This window comes from Tubulanus polymorphus, chromosome 8 (assembly GCF_964204645.1).
Source record: "Tubulanus polymorphus chromosome 8, tnTubPoly1.2, whole genome shotgun sequence".
NCBI classification, from domain to species: Eukaryota; Metazoa; Nemertea; class Palaeonemertea; order Tubulaniformes; family Tubulanidae; genus Tubulanus; species Tubulanus polymorphus.
Genome location: NC_134032.1, coordinates 13,199,901 through 13,212,745, shown reverse-complemented (window position 1 = coordinate 13,212,745; position 12,845 = coordinate 13,199,901). Strand labels below are relative to the sequence as shown.

General features: G+C 35.4%; 1 protein-coding gene across 1 annotated transcript; it reads right to left on the bottom strand.

Annotated features, from left to right (window-relative positions):
- Nucleotides 1-9,678: 9,678 nt before the first annotated feature.
- On the bottom strand, nt 9,679-10,539 carry LOC141910387 (uncharacterized). The gene has a single exon (XM_074801122.1). The coding sequence runs from the start codon at nt 10,537-10,539 to the stop codon at nt 9,679-9,681; it is 861 nt and encodes a 286-aa protein (XP_074657223.1).
- Nucleotides 10,540-12,845: the final 2,306 nt, after the last annotated feature.

Here is a 12,845-nt window from a genome sequence, read left to right as displayed (position 1 = left end):
TTAGTTCTCACCCAAACTATGTCATACGGCCATTTAGTGTGGTCATTACCCGGACACGCAGCTCCATTTATTGATGGAATGAAACATTGATAGCCCAGTTTATACATCAGCGCTACCATACGTTTACCAGTCTCTCCGACCTTCACCCAGATCCATTCCATCAGTATAAACGGAATATCTACCGTTTTTAAAAACGACTCGAGATGTTGAAACGCCTTCAGTTCGAAACCCTGAATATCAATCTTAATCATAGCTCGTTTAAATCTAATCACTGGAATCAAATCGGTCACTAGAATTGTTTTAACTTGAAATTTCACTTTTGCTATTATACCGTGTGTGTCATTCAGTTTAGTATCGGTGAGGTATGACCCGCCGTTGTTTCCGGGGTCTTGGTGAAAAGTCGCCGTTGTTCGGAAGTCCGATAAACCGTTCTGTACTAAAACCGCGCCGGTCAGATGACCTTTATGAATCGACATTCTGATTCGGCGCAGGTTCCCCGCTTTAGGATCGACCGCGACGACTTTACGACCGCTTTTTAGCGCCGTTATCGCGAAGGAGCCGACATTCGACCCGAAATCGAGTAAGTTCAAATTAGGATCGCGACGGAAAAGTTCCTCCATAAGTTCGGTTAGGTGAGGTTCCCAAGCCCCGTTTATCAATATAGCCTTAGACACGACCGTATCAACTGTTGCGTTATAAACACATATTGGAGTCACCCCGGAATATTTGGTTTTACGCGCTGTACACGGTATTTCCGGCGAGTCTGGTTCTTTGATGTTGAGCGGATAGACGATTGCGACGCCGTTTATTGGAGAAGCTGTCGTTATATGTGTGACTGGTGGCTTCCCGTTCCAAATACGAATAGCTTCATATGCTCCAGGGTAAACAGTGGCATCAGTTCTCACCCAAACTACGTCATACGGCCATTTAGTGTGGTCGTTACCCGGACATCGAGCGCCGTTCAGAGCGGTTTGAAAACATTGATAGCCCAGTTTATACATCAGCGCTACCATACGTTTACCAGTCTCTCCGACCTTCACCCAGATCCATTCCATCAGTATAAACGGAATATCTACCGTTTTTAAAAACGACTCGAGATGTTGAAACGCCTTCAGTTCGAAACCCTGAATATCAATTTTAATCATAGCTCGTTTAAATCTAATCACTGGAATCAAATCGGTCACTAGAATTGTTTTAACTTGAAATTTCACTTTTGCTATTATACCGTGTGTGTTATTCAGTTTACTATCGGTGAGGTATGACCCGCCGTTGTTTCCAGGGTCTTGGTGAAAAGTCGCCGTTGTTCGGAAGTCCGATAAACCGTTCTGTACTAAAACCGCGCCGGTCAGATGACCTTTATGAATCGACATTCTGATTCGGCGCAGGTTCCCCGCTTTAGGATCGACCGCGACGACTTTACGACCGCTTTTTAGCGCCGTTATCGCGAAGGAGCCGACATTCGACCCGAAATCGAACAAGTTCAAATTAGGATCGCGACGGAAAAGTTCCTCCATAAGTTCGGTTAGGTGAGGTTCCCAAGCCCCGTTTATCAATATAGCCTTGGACACGACTGTGTCAACTGTCGCTTTGTAAACGCATATTGGAGTCGACCCGGAATATTTAGTTTTTCGCATTGTACACGGTATTTCCGGTGAGTCCGGTTCTTTGACGTCCAGTGGATAGACCATTAGCGCATTTGATCTTACCGTAATGTATTTATAGACTACTCCAGCTAGCGAATTATGCTTAGTCAAATTAGAAATCTCGAATTGCGTGTAGGAAAACAGCAAAGAACCTACTGCTAAAATACTGACAACTATAGTGCAGATTTTCAGCGGAGATCTTTGACAATCGGTCATTATTCTTTGTTCACCTGTTGGATAAAAGAAAATGAAAAAGAAATCAAACATATGACTATAAAGGTTTATACCTCGCTTCTCGTGACGGGATGAAACATTAATAGCCCAGTTTATACATCGGCCTCTCCGTCCTTCACCCCAGTTTCATTCCAATACGAAATATGTACGGTACATCTACCTTTATGTAAAAACGAAAGCTAAATGATTGATATTCGTTACCCTACCATCGCGCAACACAATGTCGAGTACCCTCGTGTCACACGCATCGCGTTCGAAACTATCAACAAATTCGATACATAAGTCGTCGAGATTAAAAGGGCCAGTTAAGCGTCGGGTGGCATTGAGGCGTAAATTCGATATTACCTCACTTCGTACAAACGTGTACATTGCATCCAAACTGTGACGTCTGATAGAGTTTATATCTGAAGGAGCGCAGTTATTTCGTTAATTAGAGTACATTACAATATTCTGCTGATTTTCATCACCTCGATAATAAGGAGAATAACGAAATGAGGAGAATAAATGGCCAGTGTTTCATGCGTTCTGATAATGCTCCAGTCGTTATAACGAATCGTAACCTGAGTTAGGTCGGCAACCGTCTAAAATGAGTGTACTTTTTCGTAAATCTCTAGGAAGACGGTACATTATCATTGATCTGCGTGTAAAGTCTATCCCAGTAGTTATGACCGCGGCGCATCAAAGAGTTGTTACACTAACATATCGGGATCCCTGTGGTTTCTATCACTCAGCCTTACGAGTAATTGAGGTCAAGCGACTACTGCATTCAAGAGTGAATAATATACCATCCTGGCCATTCATTAAAGGATATAAAATTCCAATTTTTACAATTTTACAAAATCCTTTCTTGAATTTTTTAGTTTCATTTTGGGAATAATCATGTCATGTGGCAAATTCAATCTGATTGATTTTGTACATCTATAAACTCCTCAGAGTGTGAGCATATATAATCTGGAATCATCTCATAAGTCGAGTGCTGTTGTTTTGCTTGAAACACCGTCTAAATATAATCTTTCAACTTGGAAATTGGTTTTGACACTTCATAATGTAAACACTGACTTCAGCATCCAGCGAAAATATTCACTCTTGAATGCAACAAGACTTCAAAACTGAATTTTCATTGCTTATTACTTCATTTTCTTGGATTAAGTGTGGAAAAGTTTTGCTCTTTATTCACTCTTGCCTGTAACCATAGTAACAAGCAGCTGGGGTCCAGCGAAGCAGCGATGCTCAGTGTGAGTTTGACCACTTAAAGCTGTAAGTATCAATTAAATTGTTGTTGATACTGGCTCTTTGAGAGTGAAATGCCGCGGTCATAACCATGTTCTATGTATATGTCCCTTTTACAACAGAGAAAGAAGTGAACTACTCCCTGCTAATATATCCACCAATCCCAGCCTAAACACAGTTGCTAACTTTATGAATAAGCCAGGTTATTCGCAAAACCTGTCGATGTTCCTACATAAAATAAAGTTCAAAAGATAGGCGCCTTGGGCATTGGCCCGAGAAACTAGATTAAAAAAATTCAAACATAATTCCAGAACGATACAGCGTTAATCAAGAAAATACAGTCTTGAAATTCAAGGTCCTATGGTATTTGAAATGCATATCCCTTTCATCTTAAATCTGAAAGTTACTTTTAGCTGTCTACTAATTTAATCGAACATTCTATGTCATTCAACATGGATATTTCTTTATTTCTTTATTCGATATATGGCTCTTCATCAAATCATTTCTCTTTGATTAAGAACCGTCGAACTTACTACTCACTTTAAGATATAGATAGATGCTGTCATTGTATTTTAACATAATATGTTTCATTACTTCCTCTAAGTTTTTCTTCTTTTTTTTTCTTATATAACTCTTGCACCGGCACAAGCACCGGCTTTATTCGTACCATACTCGCTGGCTTGTTCTTACATTTCATGTTATCCGTTATTGGCAAATGTAACAGCGCAAACTTGCATGTACCGTGCCTATATATCGCATTGTATGAACGCAACGGTAAAATAATGTTAATCAATAATGAATAATCGAGAGATGGCAGCCGGTCGGTGTCACATTGATCGTTTTTAAGAACAGAAAATTGGTTTTATTTTCGATATAGAAAATAACAAGGCATTCGGGATTACGTTCACATAATAACTGAAATACATGTATCATGAACAAGACATATAACGCTAATCAGTCGCTTGCCGGTTCAGGCTGCTTAGAAGATTGTACCGGTACCAAAATTTCCAAGTAAATTGGACCGATCATCCAACTTAATCTGTGCTCGACTTTCGATTTTCGATTTCAAAACCAAACCCCCTGTTTCTTTCCCGGCAGGTGTGGTAGATTTGTAATCGAAGTCAATGAAATAAAAAGAATGAGAAATATTGAATAATTAGTGAACATTATTTTCTCGAATCAAGATGTCTCATTTTGGTTTTATTGGTACCATAAATCACAATAAGTGGTGCGATGTTTATGTGACTTCGAGATTTTCTACAACTCCGACTGTGAGCGAAGAGCCGAATTTTCAATATACTTTGAATGTAAATTATAAAATGAGTTCCAAAGTACCAAGTATAATCTCGACTGTCAAACGCGAGACCTACACCTATTTCCGACTTGAAACTATTTATTCTTTACTAATCATTTAGACCTATAGACATGGTATCAATTTAAAAACCGTCGAATTTTCTATCATTTCAAATCAGTGGAAGGCATTTCAAAGTTCACGACCACATACTTTAAAAGATCTATAAAAACTGTTAAGTCTTTCGGGTAAAATGGGCCCCGTCAGCGCATTTCGGCTTACCTGATTCGTAATCTTAACGATGAAAAAACATTCACATTCACTAAGAACTGCAGTAAACAACGAGTGATCGACGTATTTCAGGTATCACGTGTGACAGCTTTATAGACTTTTCAATCAGCGATAGAACGCAACGCGGAGCAATGACCAACAAAATCTGTTAACCGTACATTTCCGATCCATCTATTTTCTTTGAAGTTTATTCAGCATTTATTCTATTTACTTTCGCACGCATATGAAAGATCGCGAAAAAAGTGTCAATTGCTTCCCGTTTACGTATAGAGACTATAATGTAATGTCGAGTGCTTTCGAAATTTGAAACGTTGTACTTTTTTTCGCACTCACATTTTATATTATAAGTACAAGCTAATTGCTGCTGTAATATCGGTTTCCGTTTGCACGTCAATGATATTGACCTTCGGTTACGAGTAGAAAAATATGAAGGTAACATGTATTAATGATATAAAACAATGTGTCAACAGTCGTTTCGTTTCGATTCCATATATACTTTCAGGGGCGAGAGGTTCATAATAGACCTGACACTATCTAATTACTTAATGCTGCAAATAGTGATATCCTAATAACCGCTTAACTCGCTAGATGTGTTAATGTTGGCCTCAAATTACTGAAGTACATATACGTATATTATCTCTGTTATCAATTCTATCCTATTTTTCATTTTCGTTTGTTTTTAAAGTTTTGTAAATTATAAATTTCTATCGTATCGATTCTTGTATCTTCTACATGTGCCAAGTTTGCTTAGTGAGAAATAAACGATTCTATTCGATTGTATGGTTCACATTCGAGATTTTAGCTCAGTTTAGATTTTGTCTTGTAGAACTTACCCCGTCATGGGATTCATCGACACTAGAGCTAGGCTACATCCATCGAATGGATATTTAGCCAACGTAGATATAGAATCCGTTTAATTCAAATTATTTGAAATGAAAGTTTGGATCAACTTTATTTACCACATAAGCTTATAATGAGGTAAGCACGTAATGCGTAGTCGAATTCTTTCTATTGAGTGACGACTCGCACTGATTATTTTCCCAGCTCCGGAACGAAATTGGAAAATTGAAATGTATGTGTATGTTCGCGTCGTTAATCATATGCAAGAATCTTTCATACGTTGATCAATATTTTGGCCGAATCTGAAATCGCCAAAACAGTGGAATTCGTACGGGTGCCCCCGAATACGATTTACCGTTTCGAGTCCGTCACTTACTTGAGAGAAGATTTTCCATTATTTTGGCTCCAACCTTAACTTATATAGTTGGTCCGGAACTTCCCCGAAATGAGTGGTTAGACCAAGACGCTGACACTGATACAAACGACATTTACGAATACAGGATATGTTTATTGAATAATTCTTCGGAATGTCTACAGTTTGGCACAACACAATCTTCCATTTATTTAGGAAAAATTTTATTAAATTAATTTTTAGTGGTTCGAGGTAATTTTTTGTGTAATGAATAATGATTGAATTAAAAGAATATAGAATATTTGTTTATTCCAGAAAACTCACAAATTCAAAATCACATAATTTACTAGTACAATTAGATAGAGAATTTAAAAATTGTGTAGATTTAGAATTAGTAAATGAAAGTTTATGTAACTCTTTTTATAATGTATCAGATAAAACTGATGATCATAGAGCCTTTTTAATTTTTAATAAAAGTAATCATAAATGGGTCCATCTTATGCTAACACCAGGATTATATAATTTAGAAACATTAGCGCAAGATATTAGTAGAAAAGCACGAATAAAAATTAGAAGTGAAGATACATTTTCAGTTAGATTCATAAAAAGTGAGAGTTTAATAAAATTAAAATAAAGTTAGATGATGAAAATGAAAATGTTTTGGATTTTATACTGGTTTTTCTCCACATAACCAATTATTATCCAGACACATCAACTCTTTATTAGATTTGGGTGGATGTCACTCTGTTATCGCCACCCTCTTCAGTCCACTTCACTTAGTTACATAATTTGTTTTTACTCTTTAGTTTGTTTAGAATTGCTGTGGTTTCCACGGTACCCCTTGATGTTTTATTGTTTGGTCTGTTTATCTTTAGTTTTGACACACTGCTTCTATTTTAGATCCTGTGAGTTTATATGCTTTGTAACTTGTTTTTCTGGTCATTCCACCTGATGATGGCTGTTAGTCAACGGCCGAAACGTTGTGGTTTCATAATAATAAATTTAATCGTATAATTTTAAATTCGAAGAGTGGGATTTCTTCATTTATCTACAGTTTACACGGATTATAGTGTTTATTCGACAACTACTATGGTAAGAATTATGTAGATCAACAGTGGCAGGGTGATTTGATTGATATGGAAAATCTTAAGAAAGATAATGATGATTATTGGTGGATATTAAATATAATTGATATTTTCAGTCGTTATGTATGTTTTCAACTATCCAGAAAACATGCTGTACAAACATCAAAAGTTTTATTTTAGTTCAAAAGAATTATTTATATTTGAACCCCATAATATGTTAATTTCTGGTGTAACAAATTGCGGAAAAACTTATTTTATATTAAATTTATTAGAAACTATTTGTAAAAACTATTTTGATAATGTAGTATTATTTTGTCCAACGTATGAATTTAATCAAACTTATAATAGAAATATTACTTGAAATGATAAATTTATTGTATTAGATCCTAAAACAGTTAAAGAAAATTTAGGAAATTGTATTAAAATAGCAATTGATATTTATAAAGGAACAAATACATTATTTATCATAGATGATTGTGCAAATTTACATGATTCAAAAATTAGAGAAAGTGAACTATGTAATTTAGCTTTCTCTGGGAGACATTTTGGGATAACAACGTGGGATTAAAATCAAAAATATAATTCAATTGTTAAAGATTTTAGAGAAAACATTAGATTTTTAGTATTATTCTACAATAAAGATAGAAAATCAATGAAAAATGCGCTTGAGGAAAATTTTATTATTCCGCATGATTTACATAATGAATATATGGTTAAATTGAAAAATAATAAAAGATCAAAATTACCATTTCGATTACAACACCCATTTGAATATGAATTCATTCAAATTCAACTAGCTTTTTAATCTATTATATTTTTAGTTACATTCTAGTTAAATTCTAGTTGCAACAACACAACTAATTCTTTTGTTATATAAATGGGAGGTAAAAAGAAAATAAAATCTTAAAATAGTGATGTTCAAATTGAAAAAACTTTGGATGATTTAGGTATATCAGAAACAAAATTAACTCCAGATAATAGTACGTTAAATGATATTACTACAAATAATAATTTTGAATATAATCTTTATTGCAAACATCAATTAGAAATATTTATAGCGTCTGGAAAATGTAAAAATTTTATTGGTAAGAATTTAACGTATAATGAATTAGATACAATGAAACCAGACCAAATTATTAAATTATTTAAGATCTATGAAACTGCAAGAATAGCTAGAATCAATGATGCAATATCAGAAAATGTAGTAAAAGGTTATAGTAAATTATGTAATTATATGCTACCAATTCAAGATGAAAATAGATTATATTCCGATTTGAAAAATGATTATTTAGTTACGACTGAATTAAATAAATGGATTGGATATTTATCATTTCAATAAGGTGGATTTATGACGCTATTATCAACTGGAGTTATAACATCAAATAATTTCAAATATTGAAAGTAAAAATTTATCTACAATAAATGAGCGTGGTAAAAGAATTGAAGGAATTAACTGTGAAGAAAAAACCGAGAACTCGAAAACAAATTGAATGGTCTCGGCAATTAGGAATTAAATCGAGAGAATTCAAAAAAGCTATAAAAGAAAAAATAAACAATGGAAATGTTAATAATAACGGTAATAATACTGTTATTTCTACTATACTTTGCAGCTGGATTTGTAATTGTATTCATTTTGATTGGATGTAGTTGGTATAAAAGATCAAATGAAATTTTACTACTGTTGAAATTCGAAAGTTCACTATACAAAAAAATGGACTAATATTTTAGAAAAAAAGCAAAAAAAAATTAAATTCATTAAACAATATTTTAAATCAATTAAATATCTCACTACTTTTGTTTATCTATGAGGAGCAACTAAATTGTCCAGATAGGTCATTTCGGATTCTAGATATTAAATTGATTTTATTATTTTATTATTTCTATTATTTAATTTTTTTTATTTAATCAACAATTTCTAAATCATGATGACCGTCTTCATTTTTTCCATGATAGATTATTTTAAATCCTTCTAAATCTGTTAATTCCTCTTTACTCAATGAAACCCATTTATCAGGTACAAATACTTTAAATTCTCGTGTAGTACTAACATTACAGTAACTTAAATTTGCAGATACTTTCTCTCCATATTTAGTTTTTATCTTTTCTAATTTTAATATTTTATGTTCAATTTCTTTTGTAACATCGGCTAACTTTTTTATTTCAAATTGTTTTTTTGCTGGTTTTATTTTGTTATTTATTTTCGCTAAGAATGCTTTTCTATCTCCCATTTATAAGAAAAAAAATTAGTTGTGGTGGCGAGTGGTGTGTTGACCTCACGACCTCTGGATGGACCACTGATATCCCAATTGCTTGTAAACACGATGATATTTTATATAAATTTAAGGCGGAATAAATTGTCATTATTGACGCTAACCGCTCTTTTGTAAAAAACTGCTTAAGAAATCAGCTTTTCCGGAAGAATAGAATTAGGTCAAATAATCATAACCATTGTGGAGTTCTTTCTTCATCTAGCTTATACGTCCATGCATGCTAACCAAACAACCATTCATATAAATCGAGACAGATGTATTGAATCTATACCCGAATGGCACGTCAGAAGTTGGTGACAGCAAAATGCCTGTTTTCTCGCAGATATCATTTAAGATATCATTTTCACTTGGCAAAAATTGCAGTTTTAGCTTCGTGATGTATATAAATCGAAATTTGTGTACAAGAATATATATTCAAAGAACACCTGACCGGTATCTCTCTCTAGGAAGGTTTTGGTTTCCCGTTCCATATACGAATAGCTTCATATGCTCCAGGGTAAACAGTGGCATTAGTTCTCACCCAAACTACGTCATACGGCCATTTAGTGTGTTCATTACCCGGACACGCAGCTCCATTTATTGATGGAATGAAACATTGATAGCCCAGTTTATACATCAGCGCTACCATACGATTACCAGTCTCTCCGACCTTCACCCAGATCCATTCCATCAGTATAAACGGAATATCTACCGTTTTTAAAAACGACTCGAGATGTTGAAACGCCTTCAGTTCGAAACCCTGAATATCAATTTTAATCATAGCTCGTTTAAATCTAATCACTGGAATCAAATCGGTCACTAGAATTGTTTTAACTTGAAATTTCACTTTTGCTATTATACCGTGTGTGTTATTCAGTTTAGTATCGGTGAGGTATGACCCGCCGTTGTTTCCAGGGTCTTGGTGAAAAGTCGCCGTTGTTCGGAAGTCCGATAAACCGTTCTGTACTAAAACCGCGCCGGTCAGATGACCTTTATGAATCGACATTCTGATTCGGCGCAGATTCCCCGCTTTAGGATCGACCGCGACGACTTTACGACCGCTTTTTAGCGCCGTTATCGCGAAGGAGCCGACATTCGACCCGAAATCGAACAAGTTCAAATTAGGATCGCGACGGAAAAGTTCCTCCATAAGTTCGGTTAGGTGAGGTTCCCAAGCCCCGTTTATCAATATAGCCTTGGACACGACTGTGTCAACTGTCGCTTTGTAAACGCATATTGGAGTCGACCCGGAATATTTGGTTTTTCGCATTGTACACGGTATTTCCGGCGAGTCCGGTTCTTTGACGTCCAGTGGATAGACCATTAGCGCATTTGATCTTACCGTAATGTATTTATAGACTACTCCAGCTAGCGAATTATGCTTAGTCAAATTAGAAATCTCGAATTGCGTGTAGGAAAACAGCAAAGAACCTACTGCTAAAATACTGACAACTATAGTGCAGATTTTCAGCGGAGATCTTTGACAATCGGTCATTATTCTTTGTTCACCTGTTGGATAAAAGAAAATGAAAAAGAAATCAAACATATGACTATAAAGGTTTATACCTCGCTTCTCGTGACGGGATGTAACATTAATAGCCCAGTTTATACATCGGCCTCTCCGTCCTTCACCCAGTTTCATTCCAATACGAAATACGTTCGGTACATCTACCTTTATGTAAAAACGAAAGCTAAATGATTGATATTCGTTACCCTACCATCGCGCAACACAATGTCGAGTACCCTCGTGTCACACGCATCGCGTTCGAAGCTATCAACAAGTTCGATACATAAGTCGTCGAGATTAAAAGGGCCAGTTAAGCGTCGGGTGGCATTGAGGCGTAAATTCGATATTACCTCACTTCGTACAAACGTGTACATTGCATCCAAACTGTGACGTCTGATAGAGTTTATATCTGAAGGAGCGCAGTTATTTCGTTAATTAGAGTACATTACAATTCTGCTGATTTTCATCACCTCGATAATAAGGAGAATAACGAAATGAGGAGAATAAATGGCCAGTGTTTTTATGCGTTCTGATAATGCTCCAGTCGTTATAACGAATCGTAACCTGAGTTAGGTCGGCAACCGTCTAAAATGAGTGTACTTTTTCGTAAATCTCTAGGAAGACGGTACATTATCATTGATCTGCGTGTAAAGTCTATCCCAGTAGTTATGACCGCGGCGCATCAAAGAGTTGTTACACTAACATATCGGGATCCCTGTGGTTTCTATCACTCAGCCTTACGAGAAATTGAGGTCAAGCGACTACTGCATTCAAGAGTGAATAACATACCATCCTGGCCATTCATTAAAGGATATAAAATTCCAATTTTTATAATTTACAAAATCCTTTCTTGAATTTTTTAGTTTCATTTTGGGAATAATCATGTCATGTGGCAAATTCAATCTGATTGATTTTGTACATCTATAAACTCCTCAGAGTGTGAGCATATATAATCTGGAATCATCTCATAAGTCGAGTGCTGTTGTTTTGCTTGAAACACCGTCTAAATATAATCTTTCAACTTGGAAATTGGTTTTGACACTTCATAATGTAAACACTGACTTCAGCATCCAGCGAAAATATTCACTCTTGAATGCAACAAGACTTCAAAACTGAATTTTCATTGCTTATTACTTCATTTTCTTGGATTAAGTGTGGAAAAGTTTTGCTCTTTATTCACTCTTGCCTGTAACCATAGTAACAAGCAGCTGGGGTCCAGCTAAGCAGCGATGCTCAGTGTGAGTTTGACCACTTAAAGCTGTCAGTATCAATTAAATTGTTGTTGATACTGGCTCTTTGAGAGTGAAATGCCGCGGTCATAACCATGTTCTATGTATATGTCCCTTTTACAACAGAGAAAGAAGTGAAATATCCACCAATCCCAGCCTAAACACAGTTGCTAACTTTATGAATAAGCCAGGTTATTCGCAAAACCTGTCGATGTTCTTACATAGAATAAAGTTCCAAAGATAGGCGCCTTGGGCATTGGTCCGAGAAACTAGATTAAAAAAATTCAAACATAATTCCAGAACGATACAGCGTTAATCAAGAAAATACAGTCTTGAAATTCAAGGTCCTATGGTATTTGAAATGCATATCCCTTTCATCTTAAATCTGAAAGTTACTTTTAGCCGTCTACTAATTTGATCGAACATTCTATGTCATTCAACATGGATATTTCTTTATTTCTTTATTCGATATATGGCTCTTCATCAAATCATTTCTCTTTGATTAAGAACCGTCGAACTTACTACTCACTTTAAGATATAGATAGATGCTGTCATTGTATTTTAACATAATATGTTTCATTACTTCCTCTAAGTTTTTCTTTTTTTTTTCTTATATAACTCTTGCACCGGCACAAGCACCGGCTTTATTCGTACCATACTCGCTGGCTTGTTCTTACATTTCATGTTATCCGTTATTGGCAAATGTAACAGCGCAAACTTGCATGTAACGTACCTATATATCGCATTGTATGAACGCAACGGTAAAATAATGTTAATCAATAATGAATAATCGAGAGATGGCTGCCGGTCGGTGTCAAATTGATCGTTTTTAAGAACAGAAGTTGGTTTTATTTTCGATATAGAAAATAACAAGGCATTCGGAATTACGTTCAC